Source organism: Mixophyes fleayi, chromosome 3 (genome assembly GCF_038048845.1).
Source record: "Mixophyes fleayi isolate aMixFle1 chromosome 3, aMixFle1.hap1, whole genome shotgun sequence".
Classification (NCBI taxonomy): Eukaryota; Metazoa; Chordata; class Amphibia; order Anura; family Limnodynastidae; genus Mixophyes; species Mixophyes fleayi.
The window spans coordinates 271,985,047-272,012,512 of NC_134404.1; the positions used below are offsets into that span (position 1 = coordinate 271,985,047).

The 27,466-nt window shown below is 38.4% G+C and overlaps 1 protein-coding gene across 1 annotated transcript in view; it reads right to left on the reverse strand.

Moving 5' to 3' along the window:
* ADGB (androglobin) overlaps positions 1–27,466 on the reverse strand; it is a 259,425-nt gene that overhangs the window by 54,804 nt on the left and 177,155 nt on the right. Inside the window, exons 18-23 of the mRNA XM_075203593.1 lie at positions 19,030–19,138; positions 18,653–18,788; positions 14,344–14,458; positions 10,074–10,241; positions 8,342–8,477; positions 5,521–5,652 (exon numbers count right to left, since the gene is read on the reverse strand). Of these exons, the coding sequence (XP_075059694.1) occupies positions 5,521–5,652; positions 8,342–8,477; positions 10,074–10,241; positions 14,344–14,458; positions 18,653–18,788; positions 19,030–19,138 (796 nt within the window). The remainder of the gene's footprint in view (positions 1–5,520; positions 5,653–8,341; positions 8,478–10,073; positions 10,242–14,343; positions 14,459–18,652; positions 18,789–19,029; positions 19,139–27,466) is intronic.

The following is a 27,466-nucleotide window of genomic DNA, read 5'->3' on the forward strand; positions in this document are numbered from 1 at the left end:
CACAACAACTAAAGAAGTTTTAACAGTAAATGCTGTCAATGTAGACCGAACAGCTGATAGCAGAGGCAAGAAAGTATCACCGGAAATGCAGAGGCCCAGTCATGGGATCTCTGTGGTTTTGCTTGCTGGAAAATAGCAGTTGTGGAGCTTATTTATTAAAGAGAAACAAGAAGCAGAAAGTTCCCTAGTTATATAACAACATGTGTAAAAAGAGAGAACACAAGGCATAACATACAGTTAAAAAGACAATGCAAGGGGGGGGAAACAAGATAGCACAAGGGGTGATAAATGAAACAAGTATTAGTTCCTTATCAGGAGGAAAATCAATACAGGTCTTCCACTTTCAATGGTAAAAAAAAATAACGCTTTCCACTACTCCTTATGAGTTAATTCACTATTTGTACAAACTTATTTTGCTAATTTATCCCTATAATGTAATTTAATATGCCAATTCCGCCCTTAAATTACTGAAAAAAATATTTATACATGTTCTGCGGCTGATTAGAACAAACATGTATACTATGTTTTAAATAGCCACAGAACTTGTATAATATACATGTTTCTGTAATTCAGAGGGGGGAATTCAACTGGCCGTGATGTCCAGCTGCGCACATATTGCTCTATGGGATGCGAGGGAAAATGAGAGGACTTTCTAGTAAAAACTCTGACATGATCTGTCCCCACAAAATTATGCAAAATCATTTTTTTACATTTTGCTTGCAAATCTTGATTGCTTTTGATTCACAGGATACCATCTTTATTTCACGCTGCCGACTTCCTATGAGTTATCTGCCATGTATGTACATCAAGAAGCAAAACTCAGTGAATGAAGATAGGGTAAGGGATTAAAATTTAAAATGTACAGCTTTCATTTCTTGAATTGGGAATATTCTTGGCACTTACTTGTAGGATTGTAGATGATGGAGCACTAGCAACCATGACAATGCCTGGTAGTTAGTTATCGGTTTCACTTATCTTATGATAAATTACTGTTTCCTTGACAGTAAAATGCATTTTTAAATTCTAAATTTGTTGGACAGGGCCTGACTGGCCATCTGGCACTTCTGGCAGAAGGGCCAATTGTCAGATGGGCCGGTTCGAGCAGTCGGTGCACACCGTGCACTGCATGGTCAGTGCACCGACACTTCCTGGCCACATGTGCCGCGGGTGCGGTACAGGTCCTAGACAGGTCCTGGACCAGTACGGGTCATGGAAGGCAGCTGACTAAGAACGGGCAGAAGACAGAAACAGAGAAGAAGCTAAGTACACAAAACGGGGGGGAGGAGGATGGATGCCGCACAGAGAACGGAGGAGAAGAGAAAAGGTGGCACACAGAAAATGTGGGATAATATGATTTGGGTCACTATTGTGGCATAATATCAACTGGGAGCACTATTGTGGCATAATATCAACTGGGGGCACTATTGTGGCATAATATCATCTGGGGCACTACTGTGGCTTAATATCAACTGGGGCACTATTGTGGCTTAATATCAACTTGGGGCACTACTGTGTGGTAAAATATGATTTTGGGGCACTACTGTGTGGTATAATATGATTTTGGGGCACAACTGTGTGGTATAATATGATTTTGGGGCACAACTGTGTTGTATAATATGATTTTGGGGCACTACTGTGTGGTATAATATGATTTTGGGACACTACTGTTTGCTAAAATATGATTTGGGGGCACTACTGTGTGGCATAATATAATTTTGGGGTACTACTGTGTGGCATAATATGATTTTGGGGCACTACTGTGTTGCATAATAACAATTGGGGGCATGTACTCAGGCATGAGGGAAGAAGGAGAATGTTAATATAATGTGGGAGGTAAGCTATTAATTTAATGGTGGAGTTTAGGTGGGGGATAATTATTTAATTTGCGTTATTTTATTTGTGGGGTGATTTAATATTAGGGCCTAGCAATTTAAGATGGGGTGATTGGACCTTATATTTAATGCTGGGGTTGTTTGGAGGGAGGGAAAAAGGTTTATTTATCATTAGCAGCAGCTATTTATATTAAATGTGAATACTAGTATTTTAATGTTGGGGTTGGAGGGAGGCCTAATTATAAAACATGGATTGTATTGATTAAACACCAGGGCTGGTTGGAGTTTTCTAAATTACATGTACCCATTTTTTTTCCAAATAGGGCCCTCAACATTCCAGTATCCAGACAAGCAGCAACTGAACTAAAGACACCAGCAGCCACAGGTGGTGAAAGTAACAAGACAGGTAGGAGAGAGCAGGACAGTCTGCCAACTGTCCTGAATCTGGTGGGGAAGTCCCGAATTTTGGTGACTGTTTCGTTTAGTGAGATTTGGTCCGACTACAAGGACAGTTGGGAGGTATGTCCCACTTTACACTGTACCGCTTGTGAAGGCAGAGCTGCGTGCAACTTACAGTATTGCACAAAGTATTGCCTGTGTATTTGTCTAACACTTGTCTAAAATGATAGCCATGTTACATAATAGGGGCTCCCTGTTTTAAATACCCCAGGCCCCCCAAGCGTTAATCCAGCTCTGGTTAACAGGAGGGAGCAGATAGCTGCTCCAAGTCTCTGGATAGGACACAGACTGCAGACTATTGTACAACGTGTTTAGTGATGTGGGGTTGGCTGAGTACATTTGCTCTTTTTTGATCATTCCAGGTTTATCGCTTGGTGCTAAATTTTCATCTTACGACCTTTAGGCATGGGACAATAATAAATATTTATCCTTGTCATCACTCTGAGGATGACTATCACATCACAGTACTACTGTCTCATCATGCTCATCCTCAAACTGATGTGAATAATCACTGTTACTAATTGTAACTTCAGGTGAACTTTGCTTTCACTGCTGCTGCAGCCCTACATAGTGTCCACAAAGTGCGCTAATTTATAACTAAATAAAGCTCTGTGTCACAATTTCAGGCAATGGTAGAGATTGATAAGTTCATTATTACCTGAACTGACCTAGATTGGGATGTGTAGGGAGGGGGCAGTCATTCTTTGTGAATGGACACATGTTTTTAAAACCACAGGTTTAGCATAAACAAAGATTTTATTGGGGGGGGGGGGAGGGGTACTCTTTTTTTTTTTCATCCACATTGTCATTTTCTATTAAGTAACTGACAGTTTATACAAATTAATAATAATTTTTTGGATTTACCAGTACAATAATATCAGGTAAAGTCCATTAACAGACTGACTAGTAACAGTGCAAATATGTTTTTATTTTACTTTTTGCTCCAGTCAGTGTCTTGCAAAAGAATATAACCATTGAGAGGACAGTGCATTGCCTGAGTATATGCATTACCAAAATAGTGAGTGATGGTAATGGCCAGTGAAGGAAAAAATTTTGTTTTTTATCACCAGTCAGTATATTGTAAAGAATACACCAGTTAAAAGAGGACAATGTATTTGATGAGAATTTGTACACTTAAGATAGCTAATGGCACTAATGGTGAGAAAAATGTGTTTTTTGTGCTAATCAGTGCGCTGTGCAAAAAAAACACATTAGTAGCAAATGATGTATTACCTGGGTATTTAAGCACATATGTGGATAATGACAAGTACAATAACAATGGGATTTTGATCTATTACAGTACTAAATAAAACAGACAAATTGTGAATTTGAGCATATGGAAAATTTGTTCAACAGAAATAACCCTACACAAATTTATTGGACTCCAATAGATTGTGTGTTACTATACGATTTACTAAGAAGGATGTAAAATAAAAAATAGGCATATAAGGTAATTCTGCCATATGTCAGAGACCATGCCCTTTATAAGTTATTGCACGTGTCACAAGTCCCAAACACAAATAGTAGCAATCATAGAACAATTCAAGAAGAATTTTGGGCGAATCTAGAATGAAGGCATTGTACTATTGTCTGAGTAAATTTACCCATCTCTACAAATAGCACAATGAAAAAACAAATATCCTTAAAAGGGGTTTTTCAGAAACTCAGACCACCACGCATGGGGTTAATTTTTTAAACCAATGGCTTTATATAGAAACTGTTGCTATATAATTGTATTAAATCCTGAATAGTTATGCAGAATATATGTGCAACTATATTAGAACTTAACTGACACAACAAAACATTTTTTTTTTTTTACATACAACTGTTAGCAATGAGTTTCCACTGCTGTTGCCTAGAAACTGAATTTTGTCTACCTGTCTTACAAGTAAACACGTCTCATGTCTCAGCTTCTCGGCACCGCATAGCTACTTTTAAGATCTTATGTTTAATTGCTCGGCTCCCGTTGTGCCACATCATATTAAGAAGCGAGCAGATAAATCTGACAATTCACAGAAAAACTGTACTGCAGAAAGATGAGAGATGCTACTTGAGATAAACTGACAAAAAAATCCTTCATAAAACCACAAAATAGAATAACATTTTTAAGTTTTATAAGAAAATGACATTTATTGTGGAGAACTGATATATCATTCCACTGTATAGTCATGTAATTGTAATTAGTTGCCACTTAAAAAGAAACCCTGATTAAGGTTTTGCCATGCCCAGGCCTACCCTAAATGGTTGCACACATCCATCCCAGAAGGAATGAATCAATGAAGTGTGGCTTTGGTGCAGGCTGAACCTCGTAAAAACACTGTATGAGATGCAACAATTCTACCAACTGTATAAAATAAATAAAGTAAATAGGTCTGATGTGAATCCAACAAATCCTGCTGTAGAGAGATTGATTGCAAGACTGATATTATAGCAGTATGGCTCTTCTCAGTTCAAGGTCCAGGTCAGTCCAAGCATTGGGGCTGATTCAGAGATGGTAAGCGGAATTTACATTAATTAAAAAAAAACGCAATTGCGACCATATGCATAGTGGCAACTATGTTAAGGTCTGTGCTGGTCAGCAACTGTAACATATGTGTCTGGCTTACGCCAGGCATATATCACATACACTTATGCCCCACTATGTTTTTAGCCATTTATTTTTATTGTACCAAACACATTTCTTATTAGGCATCAATAAAACTGCTAAAACCTCTCTAATACAGCAGAAACAACTGCCCGACTGTATAAAAAAAACCCTTGCTCTTAAAAACGCAAAAAAAGCATAATATATGCCCGAGTGAAGAAGAAATCACCAGTCAGTGTAAGCAGTGCATTCACAAACAGTCAAGCACAAGCTGCTCACTATTTGTCATCATCCGCTATTTGTACTTGCTCCTACAACACGCAAATGATATGGCGTGCTCGGGCGCAAATGCTTCTTTGTCCCCGACTACATCTATTCTCAATTGCACAAACATGCTCATAATATAATCAGTCAATGTTAGTAGAACGCCCTTCCCTGTCTATTCAAGTAGGCGTAAGTGGCTGTATCACGCAAATCTGAAGGGGCGTTATTGCTTTCTGTGCATGCATAGAGTGATTTTATGCAAGATACGATAACCAATCTGGTGTAGTACTCACTCTACTCACTCAATCAGCATTCTGTACTGCTAGTCAAATGATAGACATTCTGAACAAGCTTTAGTAAATTATTTTCTATTAGTTTTACCTGGTTTTCTGGCACACCAATATTTCCTATACAAGATTTTTCTCCAGCATGCTTGAAGTTTAGTTGCTGCAGTTTCTTCAAGACAGGTAGCAGTTTTATTTTGCCAAGAAGAAGGTACTTCAGATCTTGAGTCTTTAATTAAAAAGAATATATATATATATATATATATATATATATATATATATATATGTATATACACACACACAACTGCAACTGCACTTCTGTATTTTCAGTAAGACACATGATATTTGCAACCTTAAATATAGCACATAGCTACATAACGTATTATTGTAGTTACAAGGCACATACTTTGCACCTGTCTTGTGCCGATATATCATTTACACTATACTTACCAACTTTTCACTCTTCCCTCCGGGAGATCCTGGAGAGGAGGTGAAATGTGAGGACGAAAGGGAGTGGCCACATCGAATCATGTCACTTTTAACCCGCTTCCCATGATATAATGATGAAATTCACCACAAATCGCGTCATTGAGGCTCCCCTCCTGCCCACTTTACTAGGAAATGGGCAGGATGCAGGAGAATGGCCTGTTCTCCCGGGAGTCAGGGAGACAGAGTGGTGGTTGGTGGCTGGCCCCTCTTCTGGTACCAGCTACCTTCCTCCATTCATTTGCCTGTAGACCTTATGATCATTCCCTTCTTCCTTCCCCCTATGAGTGGTCTCCTCCAGTGAGTGGTGGGATTTCTTATAATGTGGAGGTGAGGTAGGCTATTCAATTAATGGTGAAGTGTAGGTGGTGGCTAATTATTTAATGGGTGCTATTTTATTTGTGGGGTGATGGTGGGGCAATTTAATTTATTGGTGGGGCTATTTTATTTAATAGTAGGGCTTATTAAATTTAAGATGGGGTGATGGGACCTGTAATTTATTCCTGGCATGGTATGGGGGCTATTAATTGAATGTGAGGCTGTCTGGGGAGAATCTATTTATAAAATATGAATTATTTAATGGCAGTGATAGATGCAGGAAAAAGGCATATTTACTAAATGTAAATGCTATTCATTTATTGCCAGAGAAGGGGGGGGGGGGAAAGCTCTACTGTAAATTGGGTGGAAGGTAGGCTATTCATTTAATTGTGGGTTGTGGATCGCAGCTAATTATTTAATGGTGGGTGCTATTAATTTATTTGTGGGGTGATGGTGGGCCTATTAAATTTAGAAGGGGCCCGGTTAATTTAAAGGGAGGTGATGGGACCTTTAATTTAATGATGTGGTGGTTTGGGCCTATTAATTGAATGTGGGGTTGAGTTTGGGGAGAAGAGCTATTTATTAAATGTTAATATCAATTACTTTAATGCTGTGGATGGTTTTGGGAAATGGTTATATTTATTAAATGCAAATGTAATTAATTGATTGCTGTGGCCGTTTGGAGGGAGGGAAATATCTGTATTAAATAAATGGGAATACTATTAATTTAATAATGGGGCTGGTTGGAGTAAAATAGGTTGATTTATTAAATGTGTTTACTATTAATTTAACGCAAGTGCTGGTTGGAGGGAAATAGATCTATTTAACAAATGTGAATACTATTATTTTAATGTTGGGGCTGAATGAAGGCCTAATTATTAAATGTGGTTGTTACTGATTTTTTATGCCAGAGCTGGTTGGCGTTTTATAAGTGTCATGTACAGACTTTTTTTTCCAAATAGGACCCCCAACATTCCAGGATCCAGACAATGCAGCAACTGAGCTAAAGACACCAGCATCCACAGGTGGTGAAAGTAACAAGGACAGGTAGCAAGCAGGACAGTCTGCCAACTGTCTTAATTGTGGTCCATGCAGTCCTGAATTTGAGTGAATGTTGCTTAGTCGGGATTTGTCCTGTTCTCTTTTTTGCGGTGCAAATAGATATTAATATTTTTAGCACTACTAATCTACAAGATCTTCAACTTGTCTTAAGAACTATGTCACTTTTCTTATAGATTTGTATCAATTGTAATTAGCAAGTACCTTTATTATCAGCAGTATTTTATTTCACTTCAGAACTGCTTATTAACTATAATTGTATGAGTTCCTATAGAACACAGAGTATAATAGCTACAGTATAGTTTTCTAGTTCGTTTGAAAGCAAACTTCAAATTGAGAAACAAAAAACTGATAATCTACAAGATAATTGTAGACTAACTTGTTGCCAGACCATAGCCAGAGTATAAAAGAAAATTGGTTTCCCTGTGGTATCATGCAGGCTGATAGAAAAATGCGGTCTGTACAAGTCTGGAAAGTTTGTGATGTACTGACGGTTCTAAAATTTTGCATGAAGCAGAATGCACAAATTAACAATGCACTGACAAATTGTATAACACTACAGCATATGATGTTAATATGATTTAACTACTTAGTTTGCAAATTAGCTATGTAAGCTAAAAATCCAGTCTTCAGTTTTTAATCATTAATATGACTTTACTGACTTTACCAAAGTTGGTATCTTTTTATCAAGTTAATAGCAAAACTTTTTATCCAGTCTAGCAATATTTAACCAGGAGACGTATTTACCTGCTACACTTTGACAAACTTCTATTTATTTATTGACAAACATTTAAATGTATAGTGCATATTTTTACAGTACATCATATGTAAGCACATGGAGATAAAACATATGTAATTCTTAAAGTGATATTAAAGCAATGTGTCATTGCACTCTCTGAGTCATGATCTCCTGTGTGATTTTTTTTATCCATGCTTATAACAGCTTTTGTTGAAAGAAGAGATGCATTTAATCCTACATATCATTATGCCTTTCTGAGGAAATTCTTATCTGCTTAGCCAGGATTACATTTCAAATGCTTTGTATATGGAGATACCTTGCATAAATTTAGATTCTTCGGATAAAACGGCAGAGAAATCCAATGTGAAAGCTCTGAACGCAAACTCCAAGTCATGTGTCACTTTGTTTCCCATAGCTTCAGTCATAAGAAGCCACAAAGCAAAGTTAAAGGTCTGGAATTAAAAGTACAACTTAGATCAAATAAAATTACAGTAATTGGGCAAGAAATTATATACTTTATATGGCAGAAATGTCATAATAGAATGTCCTCTAGAATGTCTTCTAGAATGTCTCACAGGCAGGGTCTTCTCTACCTATTGTCCCACATCTGTCCACTGTTGACTCCCTTGTTTTTCCTATTATGTGCGAGTCCCTATAGCGTTACTCACACTCACCTGTGCTACTTATGCGTATTACCCCAGCTATTTGTCACTTGCTTCTGTATGCGGTGCTAAGGAATATGTGGCATCTTATAAATAAATAATAATAATAATAATAACAATAATATTAATAATAATGCCATAGTGAAGTAAGGTTCCACCTCTTTTATGGCAATTTTATGACCTCAATTTTTTTACATATTTCACCCGGAACAGAGCATGTCGCCAGCAATAGGGCTTTTCATTCTCTGATAAATATACATCTTACAAGGAACAGCACCACCCACTTTCAAAGATCTCACCATTGTAGATCCCAGTCACATATTGCAGATATTGCAAAACTTATTTAAAGGACAGCTATCATGAAGTTAAAGTTAATTATTTCATAAACTAGCAGTAATTTCAAATTCGTTCACTTTTACAGTTGGCCTTTTTCAATAATTATCTTTCATTTTGAGCTAAGACAATTGTATATTATCTCACCTCTCCCTCTCCATCAGACTTACTGACACAGTCAGGGTTGCCATATAGCATAACCAACCAGTGATGTTATTGGCTGAAAGATATCTGTGTTCAAAAGCATCAGCATCACTATCTTAGTGCTTCTCTGCACATGGTTTAACAGAAGCATGCAAATTCAATGTGCTGTCTCATTCTTAAATTATCTACAGGGGCAGAGACGTAGCAAAATTTGGGGAGCTCCTTTGCTGTACTCACAAAGGAAAAATGGACGTCCACAGACTCATAATTAAAGCAGGACAGTCTCAACTACCAACTAGCTTGTGGGTTTGAAAATGTCAACAAATGGTTGAACCCAGTGAACTAGCCTGATCAAATTAATTTTCTCCTCCAATTTGTGTAGATGATGGGTCCACTTTAAGCAAGACAACTATGTAAAACATATCGGACAAAATTCCCAACTGGAAACATGGAAAAATCAGCCCATGCTCTATAAGTGACAAAACCACGCCCCTATGTATCCAAAACAGCAGCATCCACAACATCCTTCAGCTGTCACAAATTTGGACCATTGATAGCTATGTGTAAAAACTGGTCATTCAAATATCATTATATCAATAATGGAGCTAGACACCTATTATACGTTTCTATAGAAAGGCTCGGCAGTTGAACTAACAAAACACAAAATGTTGAAGTCTGGAAATGTTCTATAATTATGGCCTGTCGCTCTTGACTTTGGAGCTCAAATCCTGTGAGGAAACCAAGCTTCACAACACAATATATCTTACAGAACAAAAGAGTTGAACATTTATTGTGAAAAATGTCTTTCAGAAAGCAAATATTCCCACTTTTCTGCCCCAGGCCTGAAGTATTTTCACAGATGTTCTTTATGGCAAGTTTTAATGAAAAAAATAAGCTAAATATATTTACCTTGAAATGTTCTTTGGCTAAGTGTTTTGCTTTCATTTGCTGTGGATAGTGTGCTAGTTCCAAGTCTTTAAAAGTCTTCGGTAATTCATTCCTATTGCTAAAATTATTCATCACTTTCAAAACAGCTCTTACTATATCTGTAGCACGGTCCATAAATCTATAGCTTTCCTATGTAATAAAACACAGGTAGAGGGAAATATTTAGTCAAACGACATATTCCTTTATTATAGGGATATTTTATTTAAACATAATAAAAATATTTTATATTACATATTTAAAAGCAGTACAAGAAAAAAAATTCTGTCCAGTCTGAGGCCATTTATAAGCACCTGGGACCCAGAAAATAGAGTGGCTATTAATTAAGTACAGGACCTGGTCTTTACACTGAATGTTAAGTCAAACCACAAGCAGCCAGGTCACAATAGAGTAGAACCTATCAAAAGCAAAGAGATAGCACGAGAACATAGCACTACATGAATGCTCATGGGTCACTGAGTTGGGTGTAGTACAAGTGATCGGTGCTGTAAACACCGATACTCTTTAATACTCCATAATTATTCCTATACTGAACAGAGCAACAAAGAAAAAATAACTACTTACTAGTAAAAAGACAGAGAGTAAATCCGAAGACAGGAGATCGCGACTGTTGTAAATGACGTTGCCTACAGCTGCGACTTGCAAAGTTCCGAAATTTAAAGCAGCAATGCACAGAACCAGGTAAGTATTAAGTTGACATTACCAGGTAGAGGTAGGGGTTAGGACTTAAGGTTAAGATATACAAATATAAAAAGAAATAAAGTTGGTTGCGCATCACTACATATGTTTTAGTGAAAGTTTATAGAATATAATCGAAAAGTAAAGTGTCATTGCCCTTTAAAAGATAAGACACACACATACACACACACACACTTGTTTTTATTGCATTGTGATGACCCATGTCTGGAACATGGCACATAGGGACACCCCTTTCCTAATACCCTGTCTACAGAACAATCATATGAGTATATTTAGAAGCTATTTGTAACCACAGTTACTACTCAATATTTTCAGCTTGTCTTTGATCAAAGAATTGACACAGACTGCATGGTCGGGAAGGCTTCATATATTCCAGTTGTCTGAGGATATCCATGCACCCATATACACAGACACCTAGCCATGGCTAGTCAAACAGATTACAGTCATAGTCAACCACTGCATATCATTTCAACTAACTTTTATTTCTCTTTACAGCTGCTATACAGTTCTTCCTGTAGAATTTCACAGCTAACCAGTTTAGATCTTTCAGTGCTGATGGTTCATCCATGACACATGCAAAGCAATTCCAGGTACCCTGCATGGCTGAATAAACTTAATCACGCGCTTCTCCATAGTGTGGATGTCATCTCTGCACCAGGTTTTTTTCTGCTTTTCTTTATGACCTGAAAGGAAGCAGTCTGCCAATTCTGTGTTGTTTAGGATGAGAACCATTGAAAGCAACATGATTTCAAAGCTTTGTGGAAGACACTATTTGGGGATTTTTATCTCCACACTGTCGGGCATAGAGGCATATGCAATCAGAGCCTCTGAAATGTCACAATACAGATGAAATGGCAAACATATAGAACGTTTTGGTAGCTATCCCTATTCTTCACGCTTCTTTGTAAGAAGTTCCATTGCACTTTCCGTTGCTGGCCAACTTTTCTCCCTAGGTTTCTCCGGATTTCAATCAGTGTGTTGTGCCGGCAGAGCTTCTTCTCAAGCTCGGAAAGCACTTGGGTAACATCTTTGTAAAGATCCGAAGTATCTCTTGAAGAGAAGTTAGTCAACAGCATCTTGCAAACTTCCCCTTTCCTTCTTCGATTGAATAAAATCATCTGTGCCAGGGTGACTTTGTAAGTAATGCTCAATTGTTAAGTGAAGGCTCAGTGGAAAAATTGCTTTGGTACGTTTGCTGTATCTTTTTCACATCTTTAGTGAAAGATGAGAGCTGAGGAGGGTTCCATGTTGAGAGTTTTCAAGGCAGCCAATGAGATATGCTTTTTTCATTTTGTCTCATAGATGAGGTTTGCTTCCTGAAGTAAAATTCTACCTATGTATCAAATTTTTGAAAAAATAATCCCTGCTGCCTTGTTCACCTGAATTTTGGGAATCCTTCCTCTTGGGGTCCCTTCCAGTGTGTTGTTGAAGTCCCTAATAGATATGGGCCCCCACAAAGGAGGGTACGATCTGGGAGTAGGCAGCAGAAAAGAGCTATACTGGACCTTATACCCTGACTGAAAAAACCCAGCAATGTAATTGTTGCCATGAGGACTTTGAGTATTCGGTGCCAGATATGCCCTGATAATGGGGGCAGGAGGCGGAGCGGTCTACTCACAAATCAGGCCATTCATTACAGATGCCCAATTTCATCAGGGACCCCAACAGTACAGAGGAATATGTCCCAGATGAATGACCTCAAAATTCAGGTAACATGGAACAAGATAATGGGGATTACTTTTTAAATATCTGGAAAAAAGGGAAATTATACTTTAATTATGTCAAATTCGCATTTCTTTGTAGGAGAGCATAGGAAACACAACATTTAAGGAGCAGACATTTTTATTTCCGAAAAAAAGTGGTGGCTCAAGCTACTTTACAAATACTGGTACTTTCATGGGAACTTTTTACCCCAAGGACTATACACAGGACACGTGGTCACCCCCTAAGGTTAGAGGAGAAGAAATTCCACAACCAGCAAAGGAAGGGGTTCTTTACAGTAAGGGCAGTCAAGATATGGAATTCACTGCCAGGGAAGGTTGTGATGGCAGATTCAATAGATACGTTTAAGAGAGGGTTAGACAATTTTTTTGCGGAAAAGTGTATCCAGGGATACGACCGTTAACTAAAATGAAGGATAGTAGTGGATTACTTTATACTTTATATATACTTTATTTATTTATATATATATATATATATATATATATATATATATATATATATATATATATATATATATTGAGTTCAATTAGGATCACCATATGTAAGGTGGTGATGACGCAGTCAACATGGGTGAGCTCTGAGATAGATACACATACATACATACATACATACATACATACACACACCTACATGATTAAGATTAAGACACACTTAGCAAGAAATGAACAAGCTACTGTACCTACACCTAGATTGTCATCTATTATATGTACCATGTATAACATAATGTTATTGAAATTATTATATTATTGTATAAGTGAAGATTCTATTTCATACATACAGTATATATCTGCATTGTGAATATGAATATATAATACAGGAGATATTATATATAGAACTCTGCAAAATACAGTAACTTAAGTTTAAAGGACTGAAGTAGGCATGTCATTAGAGGAACAGAATATGAAAATAACGTGCACGATTAAGGCTTAAACATGGGATCTTTTACAATATGTAAAGCCTACAAATAGTGTTCTTGTCTGTCTGGTATTCACCTGGAGGGTCCAGTTTTCAGATGCTCTGTTTAGCCAAGAAACAGGACAAAACACTTAATTGACTCTTAGCAGTTTTTTTGCTCCAGCTCTCTGTTGCTCAGCATGCCTATCACTGGGATTTAGAGGTGACCAGTGGTGGGATTTCCTAGGCTGAGCAGAGTGAGGACTTAAGGAGAAACCAGTCACTGTACTAATGCGTGTCAGTATGTAATTGTACTGTGATTACTTGAATAGACATTACATTATACTGTAGTCACCAAAACAGTCTGCCTGTAATCTTTTTTACTCAGCATGTGCAGGAAGGAAAAGGGAATTTTACGCTTAAATATTGGACTAACTGAAACAGGTCATGTTTTAAGGATTTTCCTGCATGAAAACATGTAATGATTACTGAGCAATTTGGTGAATTACCCTAATGAATGACAAATAGGACTTATTGGGATTACTTGAAAAGTAACATTGATGCCTGTTTCATGACTGCTATGTACTAAAAGCTAATGATGTCATGAGCCATAGGACAAAAAAATTAAAATGAGTAAAGAATACTTAGCCCATGATACCCTTTATGATTTGCTAGACCAAATCCTATACATTTTCACTATTTATAATACAATGTTCCAGTCTATGTATGCCTTGCACATTGTGACCTAAGTTTGCACCACTTGTTAAGAATTCATATAATGTATATAAATGTACTATTAACCAGTCTTCATAAAACATGTACATTGTTGTCTTCTTGTAAGAAGAAGTAAAAGACAATGAAAATATAATAAATCATTTAGTGACCTAGAAGTTCTTGTAGTTGCCAAGGGAATTTTTACCTTGTCAAGATATGGCATAACAGTTTCCTCATCACCAAAGACAAATGGAACTGTACTACACAGGTGGATATGGTGCCCCAAGGGTGATCTTGCAGTGAAGCATAAGACATGACGCCTGCAATAAAGACACATAAAAAGTACTCACTAAAAAACTGTTTCAAGAGACTTTTGACACATAACATTTATGTTTTAAATAGCGAGTCTATGACATGATAAATATTCTGTAGTTCTCTATATTAGCATTTTTAAAGATGAAAATATATGCATTAGTTTTATACAAACTGCTGCCGACAAATGTATTGTATGGGGACATTTATCAAGATAAAATAATAAAATAATAACAAAAAGGAAAATGATTAGGTGACTTAGCAAAATAACATCTTATTTGGATCAGAAAATAAGATAACACATTAGGGGGTAAATGTATGAAGCTCCAGGTTCTTCAACACTCACGAGTTCGGCGTCTTCAGCGCTTAAATTTAAAGCGGCGCTGCCTTGTAAAGGGAAACTTCCCTTTACAAAGCAGCGCCGCTTTAAATTTAAGCGCTAAAGACGCCGAACTCGCGGGTGTTGAAGAACCCGGAGCTTCATACATTTACCCCTAGATCTTATTTTGGTCAGAAAAATAAATCTGTATATAAAAAGTATTGTAACAAAAATTCTTACTATTTAATTACTAAACTATTTTCAGCCATCTAATATAATTGATCTGTAATAAGATAGACTTGTCATTTCCACATAAAATCGCATATGACTATTTTTATTTATAGGGCGCCACAAGGTGTCCGTGGCGCCGTACAGTGACAAAAACGAATTACAATACAAGGTGAGACAGCACAGTACAGTAAACATAAAGCACAGTAACTCAGTAAGCTCAATGCACAGCTAGCGAGGGCGGGGGGAATATCCGCAAATGACGGGGCCCAAAAGGAGGGTGCGGAAGACAGGGAGACCCCCAGAGAGGGGAGGATGGCAAAGTAGCTGGAGAGCAGAGTTAGAAGTGGTGGAAACAGGAGGAGAGATGGCCCTGCTCAGAGGAGCGTACAATCTAAGGGGAGGGGTGGACAGACGGAGAAACGCAGGGAAGAGAGGGAGAGTAGAGGGACGGAGGCAGGGAAGGGGAAAGAAGGGGGAGAGGCAGAGGATAGGTAGGTACTTAAGTGGGAGACTGGAAGGCTTTAAGAAAAAGGTGGGTTTTTAAAGCCCGTTTGAAACTGGACAGGTTAGGGGAAGTCCTGATGGAGGGAGGGAGCTTGTTCCAGTGGAGGGGGGCAGCGCGGGCAAAGTCTTGGATACGTGCGTGGGAGGAGGTGATGAGGGGGGAAGATAGGCGACGGTTATTGGCAGATCGGAGAGGACGGGATGGAGCATGAATAGATAGGAGTGTGGAGATGTAGGGTGCAGTGGCATTGGCGAGGGCCTTGTATGTAAGAGTGAGGAGCTTGAACAGAGTTCTGTAGGGGAAGGGGAGCCAGTAGAGGGATTGGTAGAGGGGGGAGACAGAAGAGGAGCGGCGAGAAAGGAAGATAAGCCTAGGGGCTGCGTTAAGTACAGATCGAAGGGGAGCGAGATGAGAGAGGGGGAGGCCAGTAAGGAGGAGGTTGCAGTAGTCCAAGCGGGAGATGATCAGAGAGTGAATAAGGCATTTGGTGGCATCTTGGGAGAGGAAGGGCCGGATGCGAGCGATGTTACGCAGCTGGAAGCGGCAGGATTTAGCAAGAGAAAGGATATGGGGGCCAAAGGAGAGAGAGGAGTCGAGGGTGACACCAAGGCAGCGAAGTTGGGGGACAGAGGAGATAGAGGAGTTGTCGACAGTGATGGAGAGGTCGACAGGGGATGAGGTATGGGGGGGGAGGAAAAACTATCAGCTCGGTTTTGGCGAGGTTGAGTTTGAGGAATCGAGAGGACATCCAGGAGGAGATGGCAGAGAGGCAGGCGGACACCCTAGAGAGGAGGGAGGGAGAGAGATCGGGAGAGGAGAGGTATAGTTGAGTGTCGTCAGCGTAAAGGTGGTAGTTGAAGCCGAAGGAGCTGATGAGTTCACCCAGGGAGGAGGTGTATAGAGAGAAGAGTAAGGGGCCCAGAACAGAGCCCTGGGGGACCCCGACTGGAAGGGTGGACGGGGGGGAGAGACACTCAGTGGTGGTGACTAGTGACTGTACAGGGATATAGATAGTGGTATACAAGTCCCCGGGTCGGGTGCTGCTGCTTCCCAGTGCATTTTAGAAAGTAGGAAAGCACCAGTCCTCTGTAAATTATATAACTTTTTTCTTTTTTGCGCCTCTGTAACGGAGAGCTATTCCTCTGCTCCACTTGGTTACTGCTCGCAGGCTTGTGGTGCATGGCGCTGCTACAGCTTCTCTGCCGCAGCCAATATAAAATGTAATAAGAAAGTGACCAGACTCACCATTCAAAGGTGCTTATGCCTCTGAGGACGTACCATTGCAGGTATGAAAATAGTTTTACCTACAGCTGACCTGCTAACCCACCTTTAGTCTTGATACTTTTTTTATGCCAGCAACGCTAATAAAGATACCGTTTTCTTTTACAGCAGCAGTAAGTGGCCCAAGTCCTAAATATATATGAATTGTATCTAAAAGTTACAACAATATTAATGTCTCTCACCCCACATAACATGACTGCCTCTCTCTATCCTAGCAATCTGTCTGCTTCTGTGTTGTAGCCCTCTTTATCTATCTACATTGAGGGACATTTCTGAAAACTGTTTCTCAGGTTACTGTGTAGAAAGTGGTGTTACATAACAACCAATCAGATATTAATTTTTACTTTTTACCCTAAGATACAAAAATTTATGTGACATTTGCTGTTATGGGCAACATCAACTTTTGCAAGTTATCTGTGGAACAGTTTTCATAAATCTTATCTTATTTCTGTTTGTCCTGTTCATTTGTCCTAGTCTATGTGTCCATAGATCCAGTCTGTCTCAATAATACCTATAATTCCCTGTCTTCCTATCTGGCTTCATGTCCTGTCTGTCTTTTCATGCCTAATTGTTCTTTTGTGTCATGCTGTTATGTGTCTCGTCGATATATATGTCTCTTCATCATTTCCTGTAAGCGTCCAGCCTCCTATCACTATTTGTCCTGTATTACCATGTTTGCTCTTCCCTGTGTGTTCTGTTTATACCAAAGTACATGTTATGGCTGTTGTCTTTGTACAACTCATGGGACATAGGGTTGTCATGCCAGGAGCCATTTAATAGTACTTGCCTGCCAGGCAATAAGCTGCCAGCCTTCTCTTGGGTGCAGACATCCCTTTAACATTTTGAAACTGGACCCAGTGTTTTCTAATTATGGACCTGTGACTGTGCTTACAAATCAACTAATATTATCATGGCAGCAAGGCTACAGCAATAGTAGCCATTGTGTTTATACTACCACAAGGCCTAACGATCCTGGCTCATTTTTGGTCTGAATATCACTGACAAAAATGAAAGGCTGCCAGCAAAGTATATTGAGGAGAAATAGTATAACGCAAGTAGTTTTCGGATACCATAAAATCAGAAACTATTCACTCACAGTGATAGATCTATTTTAAATATATTTTGATGCTGGTAAAAGTAGAAATCACACTTATCATTAATTTGTTATGCTAGATAGATTTTCTGCAAAGTGTTTCAAGTTTTGGTAAAATGTCTCTTCAGCAATATAATTTTGATGTGCTTATCTCAAAAACAGAACATGACACTAGTCCACACTTGCCAACTCTCCCGGAATGTCCGGGAGACTCCCGCATTTCCCGGGAGAGTATGGCAATCTCCCTGATCTGCCCACTTCCTAGTGAAGTGGGCAGAATTCGGTTCAAACGCCGCGATTCACTGGGAATTGCGGTGTTTGGCCCCGTCACAGGGGCGGGGCTAAAATGACACAAATTTTGAAGCCCCGCCCCCTACACACCCCACACCCACCTCCCCCAGGGGCGAACGGAGGATTGTCGGGGGGGGGGGGGTTTCCCCCTCGACCCAAAAAAAAACACCCCCCGCGAGAGCTGCTTCAGCGCTGTCCTATACAGCAGCCGCGGCGCTGTCTAAAAAGCGTCCGCGGCGGTGCTGTATACACTACAGCACCGCCGCGGACGCTTCTTTGACAGCGCCGCAGCTGCTGTATAGGACAGTGCAGCTATAGCGGCCACTTACTTAGCGCAGGGGGGGTTTCTGGAGACTCAGAAACCCCCCTGCGTGCGCCACTGTCCCCCTTGCATCTCCCGGACGTAAATTATAAAATGTTGGCAAGTATGCACTAGTCATGTATACATAGACCTGTGGAGTGGAGTAAGAGAGAATACAAACCCAGCAGGAAGGCGTAGCATAGCTGCTTTGGTCACATAAGTCTGTAGTTTTAACACAACTGGTCCACAGACGAGACTTTTCCAAGAGTACTGCTCTACAGTCAGCAGGCCCTGTTGTGCTCCAGAATCCTGTTTAACTGTAAAAACACAAATAATTGGAAAACAGAATGTAAGCATATACAGAAGGATCAAAAACAATTTGCATATTTTATGAAAAGCTAACAATTAGTGAAATACATAAAAATTGTGCAAGTTGCAATAACAATTATTTTTTTATACGTTTTATGTTATGTTTAAAATTCAGTGCAGTGATGATCATAAAGGACTAGTTCTAGATTGTTTTATTCACAATAAACACTCTTCAGTTCTTGGACTTACATGGTGAATCACCCCAGTGCACCAGTGCTGAGAAGCTAACTAAAATCTCTGTAGGCTTAATGTTGTCCACATATAAGAAATAGGATTTTTGATCTAGATCATCTGTTGTCTGCAAAGGGAGAAAAAACACATTTATTAGTTATATTAACATTTAAAGGCTACAGCTGCCTCCTGCATTTTTTTCCTAGATGTTGGTTTTCTTTTTTCACAAAGGGTGCAAAATAATGTAAGATAAGAGTTTGTTAAACTGCTTTTCATTATTCATAAAACACAAAAGGAATCATTTGCAGTTGGATGCATTGCATTCAAAATACAGATGTAAAATGCATGTTTCAAAAATATGGCATTTTGTGTTTATTTTGCATTGCATATAACTTAGAATGCTTAAATACATCCACATGAAGATACGTTTAAAGTGCATCAAGACACACTTTAAGCATATCATGATGGGACGACATACTTGTTTGCCATCATGTAGCTAATGCAGATTTCTACATATGTAATGTTTACATTAAACACCGAATCATTGATAACGTTTACTTACAATACCATGGCTAATATTGAATCATAGTTAATATATGAAATTACGATGAGAATCACAGTTTACACTGAGGGGTCTATTTATTAATAGGTAAAAAGCTCTATACCTCCCATAATATAGTGTTTCTACATATTTAACAAAGCCCTATGGCCAGTGAAGACTATCGCTGGCCATCACCAACGGGGCACTGCAGGGCATGATTATCATGTACAGCTGGTGTACAAGTAATGGCACTGTTCTTCTATCACTTTCACCATTTCAAATGAACAGAAAATGCTTTATTATTTAAATAAAGCACTTTTTCCTATTTTTTAAAATAAAGCTTGGCATTTTTTTTACAAATTTTTTAAATTGAATCTGGAACTGGAAGCCCAAATCCGGACAAAGAGACACTACAGTGACCCGGGAGCTGTGCATCACTCAGCTGTCCCAGTGACATTTTTTTGTTAAATTGGGCGGTAGAAGATTCCTAATATGCAATCCCATAGATTGTATGCTTGCGAGCAGGCCCTTCTCACCTCTGTGTCTGTTTTATCCAGTTTGTTTATTAATTTACTGTATTTGTCCCCAATTGTAAAGCGCTACGGAATACGTTGGCGCTATTTAAATAAATGATTATGATGATGATGAATGGAAAAAAAAAACTTTACATATACGTAAAGTTTTTTTTTTTTCTATTCATCATCATCATAATCATTTATTTAAATAGCGCCAACATATTCCGTAGCGCTTTACAATAGAAACCTGATAGTCAGATGCTGTCAATAAGAAATAGTTAATAAACGTAATTTAATTTGAAATGAATGAATTTGGCATCCTCTGTGATCAGAGCCGTTACTTGCAGAAAAAAACACATGCGGCTGAATGGCAAAGAACTGCAAGTGATTGACAGTTACTTTCCTTCAGACCACAGATTCTGCACTGTGTAATAAAACTAAAAAGAGCAGAAAGTACCCTCCCCAAATCGCCAACCAGCTCATGTACCCTCCCCAAATCGCCAACCAGTCCCAGTCTTAGGGACCATTGTCTAATATCTTGGGGCCACTGGGGTGGCAAAATTGCGCAGCACTTAGCAATTTGCACTTTTTTTTGTAACTATATGTCTAGAGGGATTTAGGTTCAGAAGTTGTATAATTGGATGAACGAAAGTATATTGGTTTAATTGTTTTGCCGTGCGATTGCGATGCGTACGCCACCTAACACAGCGCGTGGTGCGATCGCACGGTAAAATACACACGCACACACTCGCATTACAACATTTAGTTATTTATATAATTCATATTCATATTGGTTCCGTTACACTGTGATTTATGAGCAGATAGTATTTAGTTTATTAGTAGTATATATATATATATATATATATATATATATATATATATATATATAATGATTATACGTACAGTTCAGTGATATTCAAGGTTAAGGTTATAGGAAAGGTATCATGCCTAGTGTCATATTAAAGCCCTATTCATCAGCAGCTGTCCGGTGCAGTCGGCGAAGAGATCGCACATTGCATACTTTAGTTATTGATATTAGGGAATAAACCTTTGTATGATGCTGGCTATGAAAGGAGCAGACCCCCTGGAGAGACGACCCCCACCTTTGGATTCCTTAGATTGAATCAGCCTATGACCTGTTTACCCTGGACCCACCCAACGTCTGGACCTATAGAAACAATCTACGTCATCTCTATTGTTCACTGTGTAACACTGTACTGTATATAATCATAGCTGCACTCCCCATGGCCCTCAGTCAATTCTGACACAGTATTCTAAGCAGATATACTGTCCATTGGGTCCCGTGGATGCGCAGCGAATGCATGCAATAAGAGCGCGGTATGTATGTATGTATGTATCTTTTGGTATTGGCTGTACTGTACTGTATCATAATATAATAATGTATTGAATTATTGACTATTTACATCTCCTAAAATAAATCACTTTGTGCTTTGGAAACACATACAATTGATTGGGCAATGCTTATTTGAAAACGATAGAATTACTTTAATAAGACCTCCTCCCCAAGCTCTTGGAGTCTCCCTCCTTCTGGAGGGAGCTGAAGAACCAATTCCCCAAAGGAAGCTTTGGCCGAATCGTGGAGAAAGGGGCCCACCTGAGCCTTGTGGCTTGAAGACCCTTGCCACATAAGGGGCTTTAATGAAGAACCTTGTCCCTCTCTGGGACTACATGTACTGCTACAATCCTTACTCTGTTATGGCCATAAGAAAATTAATGAAAAAATGCTTTTCAATTTACAATTAACCATTTCTTCAATGGCCTATATTTTTTGTTATTATTTTTACAAATATTTTAATTTATTTTTATAATCTAATTTGTATTATTTTCTACCGTCTCAGACTGGTCAGGTGAAACAATAAGTTAATCACTCCAGACCAGTATCGCTCAGCTGCCTATACAAGATTTAAATAATAAATTATGGAGATAGGTGAGTTTCTATCGCAGCATTAAGCAGCGATAAAACATCAGCCCTATTGTCAAATATTAAGAAATAAATCCCAATATTTTATATGCTCACATCAGCGTTTGGTGACTTCTAATATAGTTACATTTCACTGCAGACAATAAAATTACACTAAATGCTATGAAATAAATCAATAAGTAAAGATAATGCAAAAAGCAACATTAGCAAATGGTAGACCCAAGTGGTCGATTTATTTGCATCTTTCCTACAACAGAATACTCCATAATTACTCAAGGTCAAGAAAGATCAAATTACACATCATTAATTAGTATTTTATGTAGCATTCATGTTTTACAGTCTGACCATATAAGCCTTGAAAATTTCAAATGGCTATTTATCATTTCTAATCAATGTAGATGTCTGAATGTGTTAAATATTAAGTTAAATGACATGGGAAATAAGCAACAGTCAAGTCCTTATTCTTTACTAAATAATTCATTGCATCAAGGATTCCTCTTAACATAAGAGAGGAGACAGCACAAAGGTCAAAAAGTTTGACAAAGTCTCAGGAGCAACACCGTTTTTACTCTCATTTTGTCCTTTCATCCGGTCCTTCTTCACCTTGAATCAATAATTTAAACTATTTAGTTATTTATAGTCTTGTCGTGCTAGACTATTGTATTCACTCAACAGCTGGAGAATGAGGTTTTCGTCTTTCTGCTAAAGGAAGCTTTCTAATCTTTACCATCCTTTTAAAATTTATTTTTTGCCCCCAAATAAATAAAATTTAAGTTAATTTAATTTACACAAAATGTCTAATTAAATGTAAAATACATCCACACATTAAGTTAATAATGGAAATCTTCATAATTAGCTAAAGAAGCAAAAGAAGCAACTTCACAAGTAGTTTAGAAATGTGTTGCTCATGACAAACTCGATACAGCTAGGATCACTTACTGTAATTAGATTTGAATTGCTGTTAATTTATAATTCTGTGATTGGCTGTCACAAATGACTTTCTCTAAGTTATTTTGTTGATGCCGTGGTGACCTGGAGACCCTAGCATTGATCATCCTATTTTATTGCCTTGTTAGATGTGTTTGACTAGTGTCAGCACGTCTACTGCATTCATTCTTCAAAACCGCATATACATAGGCATGCAGAAGTGGATGGGGCTAGAATTGCTGTACTTTAATTTGTAGGCAACTTTGATGTACTGTAGGAGTGACTAATGACTCATGATCTACGTAAATTAGAAACCACAGTTTAAAAAAACTGCAGAATCATCCTTTGGGTCTCAAAAATCCAAAGGCTATAGTATTAACGAGGCTAAAAGGGTAACTACTACAACTACTGAATCGGAAAGGGAATAGGAATCATTATTTCAGGTTACTTAAAGAGAGACAATGTAGCAATGCAATGAGGAAGGTCAATCAGCTAGGTTGCAAGGAAGAGGAATTAGTAAGAGAAAAGGAATCTCTCCTTTTGTGATGGCACAATATAGGTCATTGGTGAGACACACCTAGGGGGGTATTACATTAGGTTTCCAGTCCACAGTAAGAGGCCACGAAGGCATTCCACAGTACCGCAATAACGTGAATTTTTGTGCGCACCCCATAGGGTTGCAAAGGAAAATTTGCGCTATTGCGGTACCGTATTACTGTCAATACTGCACACTTTTCATGGTAGCGTGCGTTACCTAGGACCGGAAACCTAATTGAATACCCCCCTAGAATGTTATGGAGTTTTGGATGCCATATCTTCAAAAGGTCATAAATTAGAGACTGTGTTAAGAAAGGCTACTAAAATGGTGCACTGTATTCATAATAAAACTTACCAGGAAAGACTAAATTACCTCAATATGCGTATGGCTTGCAACAGATTAGGGAGAGGGGATATGTTAAAAGATTTCAAATATATCAAGGGTTTTAACAAGGAGAAAAGCATTCTTCAGAGGAAGAGAGTTATTGGCCTCCCACTAATATGGTACATACATTTAAACATGCTTGGGATAGACAAACCGTTATCCTAAGTCTGAAAAAAACCAACATAAAATAAAAATGAGCAGACTAGATGGGATGTGTTGCTCTACCGTCAAGTTTTATTTTTCTATGACTAGATAAGCTGACACAATCTGAGCATCTAAACATTAGCAACAGTGCAGAGCAGTGATGTATGACCGTGGTCTGGTGTGGGTAGACTGTGTTGTTGAACACACGTCTATAAACTAAAACAGTGCATAAAAATTGTTTTGTAGATGACATTTATATACAGTACATTTAAAGCCTTCGCTACTACTGCCATCACAGAATATGAATAGGGCAATCTATGTTCTAGCAAATACATTAAAGTTTGCTGTGAATATATTACTGCAACATATAATTTACTGGATGCTCCTGACTTCAAAATGAATACGTTCCACTTCCTAAAACTAAAAGTACTCTTACATTGTGCTAATATGCAGGTGTTGTCTTATATTTTCTTTCTTGTCTTTGCTACTGATTCCAGTTTTAAGAACTATGTGAAATATAAAGGTCCATGGCCAAAATTATTACCAACAATAATATGTGCTTATATTCCTCTCTCTCAGATTTACAGAGTTGTGGGTGTCCAAGCAGAGAAGTCTAAAGAATTCAAAGTTCATAGAGGACACATCTGAAAAATGGCATTACCATTCTGCTGTGCTGTGCTGTGCTGTGCTGTGCTGTGCAGGAGGGTATATAAAAATCGATTTACCCTTAGATGTTAACATTAAGTTATAACACTAAGATATATTCATTCACTAATAATTATATATTGTAGCACAGAAATACATCTAGAGAAGTGATTGGCAGCAGGTGGCCCATCCAGTCCAACCTACAACCTTCAGCTCCCTCCTAATTTATCCCCCATTAGTCCCTTTTTCTGCTTACTACCCCATTGACCCAATTCTTATTTTGCAATTTATGCCTCACAAAGCTTCACCTGTATTCAAGCTCTTATTAAATAAGAGCTGGAAGCAAGGTAATACCTGGTAGGCCATAAATCAGAGAAGAAGGCTGAACTTGATATTATTATTTGCCCAAAGCAGCTGATTTCCATGTCAAGAGACTTCCTCTGCATCACATGGCCTCATAGACCCAATGCAGCGCCAGCAGCACATCTAAAATCGGATGAGGATGGAGATGCAGTTTGAACCACCAGGGCCGTCTTTCCCATTGGGCATGCTGGGCAATTGCCCTGGGGACTTACGGGCATAGGAGCCCCATAGGCAGGGCTCTGAAGTAATTAAGAAAGAAAAAAACATACTTTTATGCAGTAGCGATCCGGCTCCCTCCCTGTTCCCCTCTTCCCTTCTGCGCTTGCACTGAATGTCAGGTGTGACGTCATAACGTCCGACATTTTCAGTGAGGAGCGCACAGAGAGGAGCCACGATGCGATAGACAAGCAAGCGATGAATACAGAAAACAGAAAATAAGAAAAAAGAAGACAAGAAGGAGATAGAAAGGTAATTGAAGGGGGGCAAATAGGAGAATAATGGAGGGCACAGAGTCTGATACAGGGGGAGATCAGAAGAATGATGGAGGGACAAATAGCTGAATAATTTTGTTTCTGTTGAACACTTGATAAATAATAAATAATTCATAGTTTATAATAATTTTGTTTATAATAAAAAAAGTTTATGTGGATTAATCTTTGTAGTACAGCATGTTTTTTTCATGGTTAAACTGATGTTTTTGCAGGTAACAATAAATATAAGCTCAATTTTATCGATAATTTACATTTTTATTTCTGTGAGTGGTTGTGTATTTGCCCCGGGGCCCATAATGTTGTTAAGATGGCCCTGCTTATGAGGGTATTTTGGGCGAGTAGAGGTGTTTAATGAATGTATTGTTTTAACATATTACTGAGATTAAGGGTAATGTGTGTCCCAATTGAAGGATATAGTGTATCAAGGTGTCTATCACTGATCTCAAACAGTGACAATTTCACAGCAATGATGCTTCTTATACATGGAAAGTGACAGGAAGGCAATATGAAAGCCAATATAATAATCTTTTCTTCTTACAAATGTAAATAATTGTGAAAACTAGTATTCAGCCTCCAAAACCATACGAGGTATGTCTATTAAATAACGAGACTGATTAAATAACTCACCTTTATTTATTGGTATTACAAATTTAATGTTTGTCCCCTTCAATATACTCCCCATTTGCACTAATACATTGCTGCAATCTTATTTTACACAGGTCAAAGGCATGGAGCAAATCCATTTCTGTCACTTGTTTTAACATATCTGCCGTTTTCTTCTTTACACCATCAACTGACTCAAAATGTGTCCCTTTAAGCACTGATTTAAAAAAGATAACAATCGCAAGGTGCTAAATTGGGTGAATATGGAGGATGTTAAAGTGTAGTAATGTGTTTGTGGGTCAAAAACTGCTTCACAGAAAGTGCTGTGTCAGCAGGCGCATTATCCTGGTGAAGAAAGAAACCACAGCTTCTTTTTCTCTCAGCTTTTGCAAAACTTCCTTATAATAATGCTGATTAACTGTGGTGCCTTCTGGAACCCATTCTTCCAAAATTACACCCTTGATATGGAAAAAACAATGAGCATTGCTTTGAATTTTGACTTGCTTTGACAAGCTTTTCATTTTTGGTGAGAACGGTGTTTTCCAGTGCATTGACTGTCTTTTGGTTTCAGGATCGTACTGAAAGATCCAGATCTCATCACAAGTGATTACTTTATGAAACAGGTTTGGATCTGTATCAAATTGCTGCAGAATGTCAACACAACATTCCTTGCAACATTCTTTTTGCTCTGGTGTGAGAACCCTTGGGACCATCTTTGCACAAACTTTCGTTATGTTAAGATCCCCACTCAAAATTTTCCATACGGTGTCTTTGTCAATGTTCACTGATTCAGCTATCATTCGAACACTGAGTCTTGGCGGTCTTTTTGAACAATCTGACTGATCTTTTCTACATTTTCTTCGGTTCTTGAAGTGCAAGGTCATCCAGGGTGTTCATCATCTTCAACATTCTCACTTCCCTTGCTAATTCTTTTGTGCCCCTCAAACACACGTGCACGAGACAGGCACTTATTCCCATAGGCCGTAGTAAGCATTTTAAAACATTCTGTTGGTGTTTTGTGCAATTTTACTAAAAATTTCAAATTGACACGTTGTTCAACTTTTAAACTTAGCATTATTTCGGCACTCTACAGAAAACACAACCAAACGAAATGGTGACTCACAATCAACTGAACATCATAGAGTGTTGCAGCTTGTCATCATGCAGGTTCAGACAGGTCCCAGGTTACTACGTATGCAGGTATAACTCGTTCTGACTGCTTTGTTTACTAGGTGGAATCACAGTCTCATTATTTAATACAGACCTTGTTTGTTCTCTTTACTGTTAAAATATATGTTGTGCTGTTTCTAATTCCCTCACTGTCCCCCCATGATTTAATTTTCTTTTCTATTTTCTCTTCTG